The 17,932-nt window shown below is 35.5% G+C and overlaps 1 protein-coding gene and 1 long non-coding RNA gene across 2 annotated transcripts in view; one reads left to right on the plus strand and one right to left on the minus strand.

Moving 5' to 3' along the window:
* LOC118738049 (GTP-binding protein SAR1) overlaps positions 1 to 17,616 on the plus strand; it is a 54,032-nt gene extending 36,416 nt beyond the window's left edge. Inside the window, exons 5-6 of the mRNA XM_036468947.1 lie at positions 17,079 to 17,314; positions 17,384 to 17,616. Of these exons, the coding sequence (XP_036324840.1) occupies positions 17,079 to 17,314; positions 17,384 to 17,500 (353 nt within the window). The 3' untranslated portion in view covers positions 17,501 to 17,616. The remainder of the gene's footprint in view (positions 1 to 17,078; positions 17,315 to 17,383) is intronic.
* On the minus strand, positions 7,755 to 8,393 carry LOC118738050. Its single transcript, XR_004992870.1, has 4 exons — positions 8,257 to 8,393; positions 8,139 to 8,204; positions 7,958 to 8,082; positions 7,755 to 7,901 (listed from the first exon to the last, which is right to left on the minus strand). It is a non-coding gene; the product is annotated as an uncharacterized LOC118738050 (long non-coding RNA).
* Positions 17,617 to 17,932: the final 316 nt, after the last annotated feature.

Below are 17,932 nucleotides of genomic sequence, written 5' to 3' on the forward strand. Positions count from 1 at the left end.
TGAAAATAGCGCAATTTTCCCCCAAAAAAAACACCAATTTTGTGTTGCTGTGTTTAATGGTATTTTCGCATATAAAGCTGTATGTTCAAATATTTTAAGTAATCACACAATACTTGTAAATATTTCCAACTATTCGCAGTTAATGAATTTAATAAATTTAATTTGCAAAATGTTTTTTTATTCGTAAAACAATTTCCAAAACTTGGTTTTTCTAGAGGCTTTATTTTCATGCAATTGCTTACTTTTGTACAAATGCGCACACCCAGCTAATTAGCAAAATATTCTATGGATTCCGTGATAGAGACTGTGTGAAAATATTGCGTTTGGATTATCTTGGAGCATATTATCCAGAGGAGAAGCTCGGCCAAACACTAACATATGTGTAAGTCAAATACAATGTCACCATAGAATCACGTTTTTATTATAAAATTGCCTTGAAAAGGGCACCAAAGAGCAAAACAAGCGCTAAACTAAACAATTTTCGCCTTTTAATTCCCTAAACGCACTTAATTTCTTGCGAAAGGCACAAAGATGGCAACAGTTATATCGACGTCAAATTTGCTCATATACAAGCATGGACAGAGAGTGAGCGCCTGCTTAAAGAGCGTAAGCATCACATGCAAATACATGTTAGAGCGTAACAAAGCGAACGCAAATTCATTCAAACGTAACTGTCGTCCCTAAATTGGCACGCCAAGCGTTGGGTTTTCTAGCGCCAACGAGTGTCAGCGCGCGCTATACCCAAATCAACGCGTCGTCAATTTTGACGTTTTCTCAGGTCCTCTCGTTTTTATTCTCGTTTCCTTTTTCACTTCTTTGTCCGTTCTCTTTCTCTTCGTCTTCTGCATCCAACTTCAGCACGTAACGCCCTGTCAAAAATGAAAATTCCATTTGCTCGGCGTTAGCGCCGCGTTATTGTGGGATGCTTCATACAAATTGTATGGGCATGAGGATTTTTGACAGTTGCTTGGCGCTTGACGCGCCAATTTAGGGATGGCAGTAATTGGCACACTAACCCAATCACGCTTTCAGCTCGCGTTTACTTGTGATAGTGATCACATCTGCTCATATACACTCCTCGTCATTTGAATTGCACACCCTTTCAATTCTTAGTATTTACAGTTTTCCGTTTGTATATTTAATATAAATTTTTTGTAAAAATATCGTCACTACATACGAATAAAGGCGCGCTGGTGTTTTGACGGTGAAAAAAAGCGTTTAAAAAAATTTAGCGAAAAAAGATGCTTATAAAAAACTTTGGCGAAGTATGTTAAGAGTATTTGACGCTGAAATTTTTGTATGCGTCTTTTTTCGCCGTCAACTTTTGAGCTCGCGCCTTTATTCGTGTCTAGTGACGATATAGCATATTCTACGGGTAAATGCAATTTTATAATTTTTTACAAACTAAAACTTAAAAGAAAGTTTATTTTCCATTTCTTGGGCAGCATTTTATATGATTTTTTCGTTTTTCTCGAGAGCTGGAAACAGTTCTTAAAAAAGGTCAACATAGGAATGTGCGATCCTAATGACCTGCAGTGAATAAGTTAATATTTTTAGAGAAATTTCTGATATGCAGTTTTGTAGCCCATTCAATTATAGTGTAATTAAGTGCAAGTTTGAAGTGACTCTAAAACAGCCCCGATTTTTCAAATTCACTTATTTTTTATTGACAGTGCTGCGCATTTTATTCCATATAAAAGTTTTGTCGAGCATACTTTGTATGAGAGAAAATGCGCAGCACTATCACCAAAAAAATTGTCAAAAATCACCGCTATTTTACAGACACTTGAAACTTGCACTTTATTGTACCCCTTTGTTGACATTTTTTTAACTCTGTATAAAGTTTTAAAATCGGATGTAATGAATATTAAATAAAAAAAACTAAAAGTGTAAATACTAAAGATTAAAAAGTTGAGCTATTCAAATGACGAGGAGTGTATGTGACGTGACGTACGTTTGGGAGAGTGAGCCTTTTTACTCCAGAATGCGTGTGCAGTGGCTCTCATTGCTATACGTGTATTAGTAAGATTTGTTGCCCCCTTCCCGTTTGCCCATGATTTTCCCCTGATCTAGCCCGCGAAATGGGCACGCTTGCCCGTACGGGCAAAAAAGCCCATACGGGCAAAAGTGCCCATGTCTGGTCTTCACTATGCAAATCAACTTCAAAAAGTTCAACTGTTAATAGCTAAGTTAGCTTTAGGACAATCTTGACCATCTTATATATAGAAATGTTAAGCCCATTTCTTAACTTTAAAATGACGTTAAGGTGAAGTCTCTACGATCTGCAGAATCCGAGATATAACGATTTGAAGAAGTACATGACTAGTCAGAATCACGAAAAATTCAAACTTTGACAGATCATATCTCCGAAGAAAAAAAAGAAGAGAAACACTCCTCGAACACGTGTTAGCTTATTTCATGTATAGAACCCACACAAAAAAATTTGAAGCGAATCGGAGACATGAAATAGTTTTTTTACGAAATCCGTCCGACTTAAAAAAGAATATGTAGAAAACACAAGTGTATACATCCAACCCTCTCCTCTAACACCTCTCCCGTATACTGACACATTGAAAATATTGGGAATAATTTTTTACAATAAACTTACTTTTAAGCAGCACTGTCATTATGTAAGTAGCAAAGTCAACCGTGTTACTGCGTGGACGTGTTTATCTTATCTCCGCAATTTGCGCATAGTTTTAGTGGTCGGAAATGTTTTTAAATTCGTGCCTTATACCTGCCTTAAGATAGTGACTCTATGCTGGAAATTATTCCCAGCAATTGTAATTTCCAGCTTACGAATATAAATTGAATACAATTTAAGTAAATTGAATACAATTTATGTGGTCAAAAAGTTGATCGTAACAATAAACAGAAAGTGTTGTGTGCTAAGTGCAACGACCTCTTTCATCTAAAACTTGTGAATATGTCAATTGACGATCTCGATTTTCTGCTTACAACAAATAAACATTTCTTTTGTAAAATGTGCTCGGTTAAGCGTCGTACATCTTTGTTCTCCGCCACCAATCGCTTTCTCTATTGCCGAAAAAATAATTGAGCATAGTGACAATTCGAGTGAGAACGTAATTGATTAACAAGTAACTTTACTTGATATCGCTAACGACATTGCTGCTCTGCGTTCGGAGAACGCTCACTTATGGTGCATTTACATGGTATGAAGCCATATGAACTGTGGATACCCTAAAATAGAGGGACTACATGTTCCAATGAGGAACTCAGTGAAAACGAGTGGGATGCATATAATAAATTTTTTCATATGAAAAATTATGGGGAGATACTGTAAACATACTGTTGTGATACTGTTAAGCATATGAAATTATAGCAAGTTGGATTTTCCTACATCTTCCCATAAAAAGTTTAACAGATGCAGAGATACCAAGGAGGTTTTTTCCCATTTTGATGCCTTTTTAATATAAAAACCCACCGAAAAGGAGGAAAGCGGCAGCTCCGCCCTTCACATACATGTCAAAAGTATGAATTTTAAAAATTTACAAGTAAGAGCGGCGCGGTCTTCGGCTATGCCGAAGGCTTCATACTTTTCATGAACATATGCAAATTTTACTTTGACAGATTACTGCTTTTGAATACATCTGCATACATCGATAGAGGAGTTACATACGTATATAAAAAATCGCATCTAAACAATCAGAGGTATGGAAGATATACCTTATATTAGCACCAATCTAAGTGATTTTCACTGCTATGTGATCGGTATGTAAACCGGTAACACAATTTATTGGGTTTAGTTTCCTACATAAAGGAGATATATCGCAAAAACTGGTATCTGAACAATCAGTGGTATAGGAGATAAAGCTTATACAACATAGATTTTGACGATTTTCTCAGTAGACTTTGTATTATTATTTATAAAATATCTTACGAAATTTATCGGTTTTAGCTGTTCAAATAAAGGAGTTACAGTAAAATCCCATATCTGAACAATCAGATGTATGGAAGATACATATATGTTATAGTCACCCGATCCTTGTTATTTTCACTGTAAGTATTCTGTTAATAACACTATGCGACAGTCAAAATCGGGACGGGATAAAACCAACGGGATATGTGATATCGGTAAAAAACAAGTTATACGTGTCCCGGCGTTTCGCTGGGTCACGTCTAGGAATCGAGATATATAAATAACTATCATATAGGGGAAATTGTCACCTTTGGTGCTCTTTTTTTGACATAACTCGAGAACCACTAGTCCGATTTTGCTCAAACAAATTTAAAAAAATTAAAAATTACAATTCCTTTAATCTGTTCATATAACGTTTTTCTATATAATCAACAGTTCTGCCGGTAAAAATAAATGTATGAAAAAAAAAAATATTTTTTGCCTAAAATATTAAATTTTTTTAAAACTGTTGATTATATAGAAAAACGTTATATGAACAGATTAAAGGAATTGTAATTTTTAATTTTTTTAAATTTGTTTGAGCAAAATCGGACTAGTGGTTCTCGAGTTATGTCAGAAAAAGACCACCAAAGGTGACAATTTCCCCTATATGATAGTTATATATATATCTCGATTCCAAGACGTGACCCAGCGAAACGCCGAGACACGTATAACTTCTTTTTTACCGATATAACTTTCCCCGGTAGTTTGAACCCTTCCCGATCACTGACCCCTACCATTTGTCTCACAGTGTAATGAGTAAAAATGGTGCCAAATTTCATGTTCCTAGCTGCATAAATGGTGGAGTTATGATAAAAGACCTCATATCTGAACAATCAGTTGTATGGGGGCCGCAGGTTATAGTGACCCGATCTTTGTTATTTTCACTGGAAGTCTTCTGTTGATAATGAGTGAAAACAGCGCGAAATTTCATGGTCCTAGCTACATAAATGGAGGAGTTATAACGAAAAATCTCATATCTGAACAATCAGTTGTATGGGAGCTATAGGTTATAGTTACCCCATCTTTTTAATTTTCACTGTAAGTTTTCTGTTGATAATTATTGAAAACGTTGCGGAATTTCATGTTCCTAGCTATATAAATGGAGGAGTTGTAACGAAAAATTTTATATCTGAACAATCAGTTGTATGGGAGCTATAGGTTATAGTGACCCGATCTTTGTTATTTTCATTGTAAGTCTTCTGTTGATAATGAGTGAAAACAGCGCGAAATTTCATGGTCCTAGCTACATAAATGGAGAAGTTATAACGAAAAATCTCATATCTGAACAATCAGTTGTATGGGAGCTATATGTTATAGTGGTCCGATTCTTCCGGTTCCGACAAATGATTAATACATTAGAAAAATACACCCGCCTACCAAATTTTATCCGGATATCTCGAAAACTGAGAGACTAGATTGCATACAAACAGACGGACATGGCTAAATCGACTCAGCTCGACGTTCTGATCATATAAGTATACATTTTAATGGGTCTATCTCTTTTTATTCTGGTACTTACAAACATCGGATCAAAGTTATAATACCATTTCATGCTCATGAAAGGTATAAAAACAATAAACAAACAAATTCAAAACAAAAAAAAATCTTTGTACTTGAACTTTTTAAATAGAAGCAACTCACGCATTGTGGACAATAAAAATACAAAGACTATGATAACCAGCTTAAAAACAGGACATTACAGAACATTTTAATGAGCTTTATATTACATTTAAGTAAAAATAAGCCTATATTTTCCAAGCTGGCAAAGAAATGAAAATGTGTATTTTTTATTGTTTACTCAAAGACTTGCCAAATATCATGATGCAATAATGAAAGGTGTTGTACGTTGTAACAGCTCGAAATCGAACTACCTTAGGTCAATATTGTATTTTGGAAGTACAAGAAAAACGGGAAGAAAAAAAGCATAATAAAAATTATGCAGAATGAAAAATGACACTGAAGATGGCACAACGCCGAAACCGGTTTGTCTCCAAACCAAATTTGACAAGGGATGGCGGAAATTCGTTCCAAAATACATCATACACCCACCCTGTCGGAAACATCAACAACTTTATGCCTTCTCAACAACGTTCCGATTATCTGAATAGGTATATATATGGCTTGATAGTCTCATAAAGTTGTAGATAATTAAAATAATAAAATTAGGCGTGTTTTTATTCACAGGAATATTATAATATGCTTAAAATTTTTGAGCTGATGAATACACAGCTAGAACAGTATGGCATATATAATTCCTTATATAAGTCGAATCACTAAGAAAATTATCCCTTATGAATTTGAAATGTTTCCCTTATATTGTACAGGCCAAATAGAGGAATTCATTTACGTGTGATATTTTTCCCCCTCTTTTAAATGGGCTTCTTGTGCGCATATATCAGGTTTGATAGCTATTGACCATACCAATAATGCCTCATACTCAGTTTTACTAGATCAATTCGTGTTCTCGAGAAAAAAAATTTCACGATTCAAAAATCTGAGTATAGCGGCCAAATTCTTTTCTCACAATTTTCAAAATTCTTCGTTTTTTGGCCTATATTTGCTTTGTATGGTATTTGCCACAAAATATAGACTAAAAACGATAAATGTTCAAAATTTGGAGAAAAAAGATTTTTCAGATTTTTGGATCGTGAAATATTTTTTTTCGGTGAACACGAATTGATCTAGTAAATCGGAGTATGAGGCATTATTGGTATGGCCAACAGCTATTAAACCTGATATATTCGCACTAAGGTTTTTTTGTGCTCCACAGTGTTATATAAGGGATACTTTGAGGAATCATATAAACAATTATACATTACCCAAGTTCACGTACATCCAAGTTCGAGTCATACAGCAAGCTTTTTAATGTTTTATTTATTTGTTTTTGAAATAAACAATATATTTCAGAATTTATAATTAATACGTTGTGTTCATTTTAGTAAATCCACTTTCATTTTTAATTGTACAAAATTTATTATATACATACAGTATCGGTCATATCAATAGCAACCCCATTTCAAAGTGATATTATTTCCCTCTCATGTTAATTTATTTCTAAGAATTTGCAATAAAAATAAAGTTCAATTTCTAACAAAACCCATATAAACCCAATTTTAAAACTTCGTAGAAAACTACAAAAAATACAACAAATTTTCACCCAAAATTCACACTTTTTTCTCAGAAGTGTTACAGTTTTTTTGAGCACTCAGTTTTATAGCCCCTTCAATTTAAGTCTTATTATATGCAAGTTTGAAGTGGCTAAAAATTACCGTTGATTTTTTAGAATCGATATAAAAACAAATCGTGTTTAATCGTCTTCCATATACCGAAAAATGCGACTATCGAAAAACACTCGACATCAGAAAACTTTTCAACGGCTTATTTCAAAATTTAGTTGGAAAACGCCCTACTTTGACTGAAAAATACCCTATCTCAGAACTCGGTTCAAAAACACCCTATCTCAGCTGGCGATCCAAAAACGCCTTATCTCAGCACATTTTCAAAGTATTTTCATTTGAGATAGGACTTTTTTGAACCAAATAATAATAATAACATACTATATACCTACATATCTAGTTTCAACATAAAAAAAATTATGTACCATCATTAATTGTGTATACATACATATGTATCTAAGTCAATATATGTGATATATATGTACATACATCTACATATCGTCGTTTAAAGTACAAAACCGTGTATCAATAAAGTGCAAAACCGCGTATCAAGCCAAAAAAAAAAAATGCCAAAAGCAAAATGGTTATCTTTTTTTAAAAAGCAATCGCATTTTTGGCTAGAATGTTTCAGGAAGAATGGATAAGGATTGAGCCAAGAACTTGTGTGAGCAAATCCAATTTTTAGCAGCAAATGTCAGTTACGCGGTTTTGTACTTAAACGACGATGTTTATATTAACAGGAACGCTGCAATCTAATACACGGGTGAAGCAGGAACGCAGCACAGCAGAAGCATAGAAACAATCTGCAAATGAATGGCTTTTTAGGTTTTTAACAAACAAAAACCTGGTTTCAACTTACTTCAACGTGTCTAAAGCACAACGCACACACTAATGCAAAGGCGCAACAGGAACGCAACACTATAAAACACGGGCGGAGCAATACACGGGCGGAGGAACGCAGCACAGCAGAAGCGTCCACAAAATCTGCGAATAAATGGTTCATTAGGTTTTGAAATAACAAAGAGCTGGTTCCAACTTACTTCAAAATATCTGCAGGATGATGCACACAATCAAATTCGGCCGCAGCTGCAATTCACCAGAGAATGCTGCAAATGGAATGGTTCATCAATGAAGACAAAATAATATGTTGTAGCTTACGTGTATTTGCTCTTAATTACAATACCAGCACAGGTCGGCCAGGAAAACACTAAGGAAATTACCTAATACTAAATGCAAAATTATAATTTATTTGTAAAATAATTCGGTTTTATTACAATACTTACCAAATTTCACGCAATTAGAAAACAAATGTCAGCGAATAAGAACAAAACGAACAACGAAAATTGAATCAATGTAGCTTGTTTAGAATTTTTTTCTAATATTTTGGGAAATGTTCAGTGAAATTAGCAAAGAAACAACACAGTTTCTCATAAGGTAGTTCAAGATGGCGGATTAGAGCGAGAAGTTGCCGACGTATAACACCTTTCATTATTGCATCATGGCCAAATATACATATAAGTTAACATTATAGAAGGCATGTATACTTCTCCCTTTCATTTTTTCATACAGTTAATGCTTCTTTCTGGCTTTTACAAAATGCAGGGATACCGCACTTATTTCGGTACAAGATGATCGTAATGTATTTTCAATTCGAAATCAAAGAAAAACATTCCACGAAAATTTTTGCGATTTTAGAAAACTTAGTGTATATTTGCAAACTACTGCAAAGAATGCAGTGTCATATCTTAAAAGGTTCAGAGAATTAACGACACAAACGAACATTTTATGGTCTCAGGTTTCCTTCAAACCGCATTGCTATTTTTTCTAACTTTTCCTTTTGTTTAGCCCAGTAACCGCTTAAGTTATATCTTTTAATTTATACATGTGAATTATTTTCAATGAGCATTTTTTCATTTGCTCCTGAATTTTGGGTACATTTTCTTATTGTACCTCTCATTCTTTTTTATATTACATATATACACTCCGATGTTCGGGATAGTATTTTGAATATACCAGCAATATATGTAAAAGAAGTGGCGGCTGCTGTAGAGCATTACGCAGCGCCTGGGTTCAAGCCCAGTTTCCCACCAACATCAAAATATAAAAAACAAACAAGTTTTTTATAATAGCGGTTGCCCCTCAGTTGGTAATAGTAAACCTCCGAGTGTATTCTGTCATGGAAACAGCTTCTCATAAAAATACAATTGTCGTTCGGAGTCGGCGTAAAACTGTCCTTTACTTTGTGTGACAAAATCACGCACGCCACATATCGGAGGAGAAGCTAGGCCAAACACTAACATATTGTGTAACTTTACTGTACTTAAAACGACGATATGTAGAGGTATTGTATACATATCTTGGTGCCTTTTCAAGTATAAAATCCATTGAGAAACGGAAGAAAATGGCATCCCTATGATTTCAACTTATGCCAAATGTTTCGTAAGCAAGCAATTCTGAACAAAAAACTGTTTTCCACAAAGATGTTTAAATAGAAGCAATACAAATATGGAAAAATTGCCATCCACAAGGCTTTATTGGCAGTAGGTCCTTTTTAAAGCACATTTAACAAAACAAGCTTTTACTTTCGAAGCTACCACAAAATAAAATTTGTTTATTTGTTGTTTACAAAAAAATTACTTGCCAAGTATATAAGTCAAAATTGTTGAATATATATCGCTTTCATTCATTTCTTCATAGAGTTGGTGCTTCTTTTATAGGAAAATTCATACGGCTTATGAACAGATTCATACCATGTAAATGCACCATTACTCTCTGTGATCAATGCTTTCACCCGATTTATATGATTCAAGTACTTGAAAGCAATTCTTGCTGATTCTCTTTTGTGTTTTCTATTTGCTTTTACACGTTTCAATTCTGTTGAATTCAAGTTTTTGGTTCTTTAAATGGGAAACAACGAAAATGCCAAAAGCAAAGCAAGAAAATTGAGACGGCTTGGCGGTACAGACGCATGTGTACTCGTCCGTTTTCTTCTCATCTCCTTCTTCCACATGCGAGCAGAATTGAACTGTGCTCCTGTGATCCTTGAACTGTGTAAGAGCGCGGTTACCCACGAACGTGTACGTAGCGTAGCGTAGAAGTACGTAGAAAGATATCAAGTATGCTGTTGATAGAAAGAGAGAGAAGCAACGTCTACGTCACGGTCATGCGGTGGTGAGTTTTTGTTAACACGCAGATGCCATAAGATAGATCGTGTCAGCTGACACGTTCTCCGTTTTTACGTTCGTGGGTAACTGCGCTTTAAAAGCAGTCTTTGAGTGTTGATTAAGCTCAATTATCGCAAAATTGTGAGACTCTATTTGCTGAAATTCGTTCTCTACACTCAAAGATCGACGACAAAAATGCTGTAATCTCTTCATTAATGCTGGAAATAAAAAATCTGTGTATCGTTGTTGCTGACCATGCAAATAAACTCAATCTCAGTCGTGGCAGTGCAGTAGCCAAAAATAAGAATAATGCTTCGGCTGCAAAAACTATACAATCGGTCGCTAAAAACAAAGGTTCGACCGCAACAACTAATCAATCTCTCTTAATTGATGTGTCTTTGCCTTCTACCTACTAATGATTCGCAAGCTGAGATTTCTACTTCATTCGTTGCGTCGAGCCCAAATGCTTTGCCAAGTGATGTTGTAAATAACGTCTTAAATTCGAAGTCGTCGTTGATGCTGGCGTCGGGTGCTGCTGCTGCTTCGCCCACTAATCAAGTACATGAATTTCGCGCTGTTGAGTGCGCAACTAATGTTGTAGGTACGGCCTTATCTGATACTTTTAGCAATGATAATTATGTTATTTCTTACGCTGACGTCGCTGCTTCTGCTGGTCAGGAATCTGATAATGATAATATCATTAGTGTGAAAAAACATCGTAAAGCGCCTGCAGTTTCTGATGGTCAGAAATCTGCCTCTGCATCTGATACCACGACTAATGTGAACAAACATCGTAAAGCGTCTGTAGTTGTTGTTGGAAATAATTCTAATGCAAATCTTGCTGTAGCTGTTCGACTAAAATGGTTACATTTATCATATTTTAAGTCGACGGTAGGGGCAGGCGATATTGTTGACTATGTTTCGAGAACTGCGAATATATCTCCACCACTTTTGCTTTGCTACAAACTTGTTAAAAATGATGCAGATAATCATGCCTATCACGTCCGTCGTGGACGCCATCCGCACGGATCTAGTCCGAATCGCACTGTCATAACAAGCGAGAGCGAAGCATTAGATTCGTGCGAATGGCATCCGTCGGATACCGTAATAGGCATTAATAATTCTTTAACGAAGGTGAATTTTAAGCTTGGTATTTCGCCATCTAACTGTAATAAGCTGCTCGATGCTTCAATGTGGCTAGCTGATGTTAAAATAAGACCGTTTCGGTTTTTTCAAAAAACTATTACTACGCAAGACAACCCATAGAAAATTATGTTACCTCTAATGAGCAATCTTGCGTGGTACACGCGAGCAGAAATGATCGCTATTCAAATAATTCTTTGTCAATATATTTTCAAAATATTTCAGGCATGAGAACCAAAGTCTCTGCTCTCTACGATGCCACTTCTAAAGCTAAGCGTACACGGTAGAGAAATCTCTCTAGAGTTTTACTGAAATAAAAATCTCCTCTCTCAATTAAGTTTACACGGTATAGTAACTCTAGGAGATATTCACGCTAGCTAGAGACAAAATAGAGAAATCTCAACTTTTCTCTATCACGAACTCTATAAGCTGTGTACACGGTAGACAATAGTTACCTCTCGCCTAGATTTAGTTTTCTCGAATTGTTGTCAACGCTTGTTGTATGTTTATATGTTTTTATATTAAAGCCACGATGTAGAAAATATAGTTGGCGCCATCAGCGGAGTGCTAACCCTTCGTCGATTTGACAGCATTCACATATTTTCGTACTTCATATAATACATTTTCGCAATATGGATAAGAATTAAATTTTCAAATCGTACTTATATACCGAAAAAAAGTTTACCTAAAAGTAAACAAATGTACCTAAAAATTTAACATGGCAACTTCCCTCTTCGGTACTATGTGTACTTCTCGACTCACATCAAACATTCTTTAATATTTAAAATTCCCTTGAAAGGGGTGTCTCCGAGCAGTTTCAGCCAAACTACTATATATCGGCCGCTGAGGTGTAGTGGTAAGCAGTACGCGCTTTCGCTCATCAGCACCTGGGTTCAAGCCCTGGTCAAAGCAACATCGCAAAAAATATAGGAAAAGGTTTTTCTTAACAGCGGTCGTCCCTCGGCAGGCAATGGCAAACCTCCGAGTGTATTTCTGGCATGAAAAACAGCTTCTCATAAAAATGCAATCGTCGGTGTAAAACTGTAGGTCCCTCCGCTTTGTGTGACAACATCAAGGCGCACACCACAAATCGGAGGAGAAGCTCGGCCAAACACTAACATATGTATAAGCGCCAATCTATTATTATTATTATTATATTCACCAAGTTGAGCAAGTAGCCTGGCCCTCTGACAAAACAGCAGATAACTCAAGCAACGACTGTTGCCGGAGTGCCAGACCACCTGCTCAATTTGTGAATACCCCTTATGTTTTAACCAATAATTATGCCCCTTTGCAAAGGACGGAGGCTATTGGAAAAGCCATTGAAATGCGAATGAATATAAGAGAATGATTCCCGGTACATTACTTGGTTACGTTCTAAATGTACTTAAAATGGTGTGCTTGTATCGAATATACGGTTTAATGTCTTAGCCATTTCAAAATTTAACAATCCGTAATGAAATTCATTATCAAGACTTTACTATACTTCTCTGTAGAGCAAAAAATCTATTTAGCTTGGTAAATAGAGCGTATAGTTGTCGTAGAGTTTTAGATTTAGCTGCGTTGGACTGTGTACACGGCGAAAAAGTCTCGCTAAATAAATCTCACGTAGACTTTGTAGATGAGTCTCTCGTAGGTCTCTATTGATTGTTTACACGTCTAACGAGATTTGTATCTAAATCTCGCGTTTTTTCTCTACCGTGTACACTTAGCGTAAGAATGATTATGATTTGATAGTTCTTGTTGAGACGTGGTTAACTGCGGATTATTTCGACGCTGAATTTTTTGATAAACAGCTATACAACGTCTTTCGCAAAGATCGGATGTCGTAAAGACAGGTCTTACCCGAGGTAGGGGAGTTCTTATAGGTGTGAGGAAGGAACTACGCACTTCCGTGGTACCTCTTAGTAACGCTAATGCGCTCATTGATCAGCTAATCATTTCTCTAGTGGGTAATAAAGGTATTCTTTATGTTAGTGTATCTTATATACCCCCAAACAGCTCTGATAAGTTATATGATTATCATGTTAATAACATTATGCATATTTCGAGGACTAATTCTAACGAGCAGCTATGCGTATTAGGCGATTTGAATAAAATAATATGGAGTTATTTGCCGGATGAGAATATTCTCATACCCAACAAGGTCAATTATGCTAATGAAATCCATTTAGTTCATAGTTTCTATAGCTTACAATTAGTGCAAATTAATCATTTTGTAAATGCACTAGAAAAAATCTTAGATCTTATTTTTGTTAGTAATGATTTAAACTATAATTTGCTGCGTTCTTGTAATCCGATATCCGTTACTGATAAGCATCACGTGCCCCTAATTTTAGAATTAGAATTTTATAAGTATGCGCATATTGTATCTAGGAATGATGTTAAATTCAATTATAGTCGATGTGATTTTGCCCTAGTAAATAATTTAAAGAATTAACATCGATTGGCAACTTTTGTTTCTGGAACGTAATCTTGCAGACTGTTTTGAAATATTTAAAAGTAATATTTCGGAAATAGCGAAAAACAATATTCCTCTTTTTCCAGCAAGGGTGCATAAATTGCCTTGGTATACAAATAGGCTAAAGAAACTTAAAAATTTGCGCGATAAATTTTTTAAGCTCTAAGGAATCGGCATCCCCTCAGCACAAGCATCAATACTTGAAGTACATGAAAGAGTTCAATTGTTTGAATAAATTTTTATACAATCAATACGTTTTAGGTTTCGATAATAATATTAAGTCCAATCTGAAATCTTTTTGGAACATCATTCGAAGCAATCGTCGTCAGCAATTCCATTGTCAGTGTCTTATCAAGGCAAAAACTCTTCTTCATCCTATGAGTCAGCAAATTTTTCTGCGGAATTTTTTAAGGCAAACTTTGAGGCGGAAGATTCTTGGAAGGATGATGGTGTTATTTTAAGTAATATTGTGCCGTATTTAGATTTCCGCACTTTAGTTCTTGATACTGATGATATTATACCAAGTATCCAGACTCTCAAAAATTAGCAGCAGTGTGATAATCATCAACTGTCATCCTTTTTTCTAAAACAATGTGTCTACCATTGCTGAACCATTATACATATATTTAATTTGTCACTAAAGTCTGGAATTTTTTTTGACGAATGGAAAATTACTTATATTCACCCTATTCACAAGAGTGGTAACAAAAATGATGTCTCCAACTATCGTCCAATATCTAAGCTTCCTGTTATTTTGAAGCTTTTTGAGAAGATTGTTATGGCTAAATTATCATTCGTAGTCAAATCTTTCATCTGTCCGTCTCAGCATGGTTTTATTCCTGGACGCTCGACAGTGTCCAATCTTGCAGTGTTTTCTAGTTATTGCGTTTCAGCTTTCACAGATGGTTGTCAGGTTGATTGCATCTATACTGACATTTCAAAGCCTTTCGACAGAGTGTCGCATAGTGCATTATTGGATAAGTTACAACGACTAGGTTTCTGTTCCCCATTTTTGCTTTGGATAAAATCTTATTGGCGTAACAGAGTCAACTTCGTGGTTATTGATAATGTTAGATCATTTCCTTACGTAGCAGCTTCCGGGGTTCCTCAGGGGAGTATCCTTGGCCCGCTTTTCTTTATAATTTACATTAACGATGTAAGTGTTAGTTTTAGCCAATGTAGGTATATTTTATATGCAGATGATTTAAAGATCTTTTTGAAGGTTAAAAATACATCTGATTCGCGCATGCTTCAATAAGAACTCAACTGTTTTAGTGATTGGTGCCACAGGAATAAATTGACACTCAATGCTAATAAATGCTACACTATTACCTACTCTAAACTCATTAATAACTTGATTTCGAGTTATTAAGTTTCTGATACGCCGTTAGCTAGGGTTGACAAAATTCGTAATTTGGGTATTGTTTTTGATGCATCTTTCACGTTTACTGAACATCTCAATTTTGTAATTCCCAAAGCCTTTTCGATGCTAGCCTTTATTAAACGGAATAGCTCGGAGTTTAAGGACCCATATACTAGAAAACTATTGTACAACTCTTTGGTATGATCTAGGCCTGAATATGGCTCTATAATATGGAGTCCCTATTACGACAAAATAAAAGAATTGAACTCGTTCAAAAAACTTTTCTGAAATATTGTCTATCTGATCTTAAATTCGACTTGCCCCTACCTCCTTATGCTTCCAGGTGCAAATTAATTTACACACATTGCAGAGTAGAAGAGTTATATCGGCAATTACTTTTATTTATGATATTGTCAATGGCTACATCGATTGCCCCATACTCTTAGAGTCTTTGAAATGTCATGTGCCACCTAAGAATCTGCGTCGGCATAATATGTTTGCCATTGAAAATTTTATGTCCAAATATGCATTGAATGGGCCAGTCACTCGTACGCTAATTGATATTACTACGTTAAATAATTGATGTATTGATTTTTCCTTAACTCGGCTTTGTTTTAAGAATCTTTTATTTTCTTTGTTGTAAGCTAATTTTTCTACGCTAACTGAGCAAATAAAGCAACCGATTCCTTCATCCGCGGTAGCCGAGTGGGGAGAGCTGCGTACTACAAGCCTGTAGGTACCAGGTTCGATCCTCGGTTGGAGCGATTGCCAAAAAAATTTTCTTTTTATTATTTGTTTTAGTCCAAAACAGTAACTAAAACAACTTAAAAAAATATAGAAGTTATAATTGAATCAATAAAAAAAATCAAATGAATATTCTACTGGCTGTGGGATTCGATCTCGCGGCTCGTTAATCCGCATTACTGCCGTCTGTCAAGGTACAATTTTGATCAGATCAATTGCGGCGTTAATCCGGATCAACGTTGCCGTCAGTCTATGCTTTTAGATGTATGTATTAGCCCTGAATCAGCATCCTTATAGTAACATCACAGATTTGTAGGATATCTTTCCTCGAGATTTTTACTCCAAAAGTTTTTTTACAAAAGCTTCGTTAAATAACACCGGCACATCAAAAAAGTTCGAGTACGAAGACTGCCACATGGTAGGGATATCTAAATATCTCTAGGTGGTCCCACCTCGGGATTGGTTCTTTAACATCCCCCATTTTTGATCCGCCATTTTGGATCAGTCGTTTAAAATTTTTCAAATATAAGTAGTCAATATTCATGAATGAAAAGTCACTCAATCTGAATCAATAAGCAAAATTTCAATTTAAGTAAAAAAAAACATTGAATTCACATCAATTTCTCAAACCACACCCCCTCCATGCCTGCAAAACGGGGTAAAGAACCAATGCCGATGTGGGCCTACCTAGAGGTCTTTATATACCACACAAGGAAGAGAACCTATATGTGGCAGTCTTCGCACTCGAACTTTTTTTGTGTGCCGGTGTAATCAATGTAATAATCGCGAGTGAAAATTATCAAAGAATTATAACTAATAACCTATTCGGTCGATGTTATGTCTTAGGAACAACAGCACATATAATATAAGGCTTAAAAAAATAAATTAAAAATCGGTACAGGATTTACTAGGCGTTAGCTTTCGTGTTATTCCACCATTCGACCATTGACGTACTTCCCCGCTATGAGAAAAATTGTTTTCAATCATTTACCTGTTTACTCCTAATTTTGAAATTATTTTAATGCTGGATGCCAAGATGAAACACATCCAGCGTGTCTACTCAACTTGTTGTAAACTTTGTATTCTAATAAAAAATTTTATTCAGCTCGGCGCGTATGGAAAGATTATTTTCCAGCTGTGGACGCTATTGTGTTTTTGATAGACGCTTGGGACCGTGGTCGCTTCCAAGAGAGTAAAATCGAGTTGGATTCACTGTTAACAGATGAAGCGCTGTCAAACTGTCCTGTGCTAATTTTGGGTAACAAAATCGATAAGCCAGGAGCGGCAAGCGAAGACGAGCTTAGAAATGTTTTCGGCCTCTACCAATTGACAACCGGAAAGGTAATTGTAACATTTTTTGGTAACCATGTTTATTTCAAAATTACACAATTCGGTTATATTTGATTTTAGGGCAAAGTGTCCCGTTCTGAGTTGCCGGGCCGTCCCCTGGAGTTGTTCATGTCTTCGGTCCTGAAGCGACAAGGATATGGAGAAGGCTTCCGTTGGTTAGCGCAGTATATTGATTAAGCCCACTACCTACCCCGTATCAAGTTAAAGTTGAATACGTGTTTTGACATCCTTACAAAACAATAGTCAACAAATCAGTCAATAAAAGCGTAAATTCAAGTCTAAACGATGATTAACACATGCTATAATGATAAAATTGATCAAAAAAACATCGGGCAAAGTAAACTGAGGGAGACGGTGAAATTTCAAAAAGCACATCGCTATCATAAATCATCAAGCATTGATGGTAGTATGTATTTTTTTAATTCTAAAGGGTAATGCAAAGTAATGCAAAGCGGATATTTAAACATTTCAATATTATTTCCAAACCTTTTCCTCTAGGTTAGCATCAATTTGTTCAACTTTTGTTTAGATTTTCCAAATAAACAATATAAAATCTACTATTGACTGCTTCGTTTGTTATATAAATTTATTTATGTATATACATAAATA

This window comes from Rhagoletis pomonella, unplaced genomic scaffold (assembly GCF_013731165.1).
Source record: "Rhagoletis pomonella isolate Grant_MI unplaced genomic scaffold, Rhpom_1.0 Rhpom_scaffold_00004, whole genome shotgun sequence".
NCBI lineage: Eukaryota > Metazoa > Arthropoda > Insecta > Diptera > Tephritidae > Rhagoletis > Rhagoletis pomonella.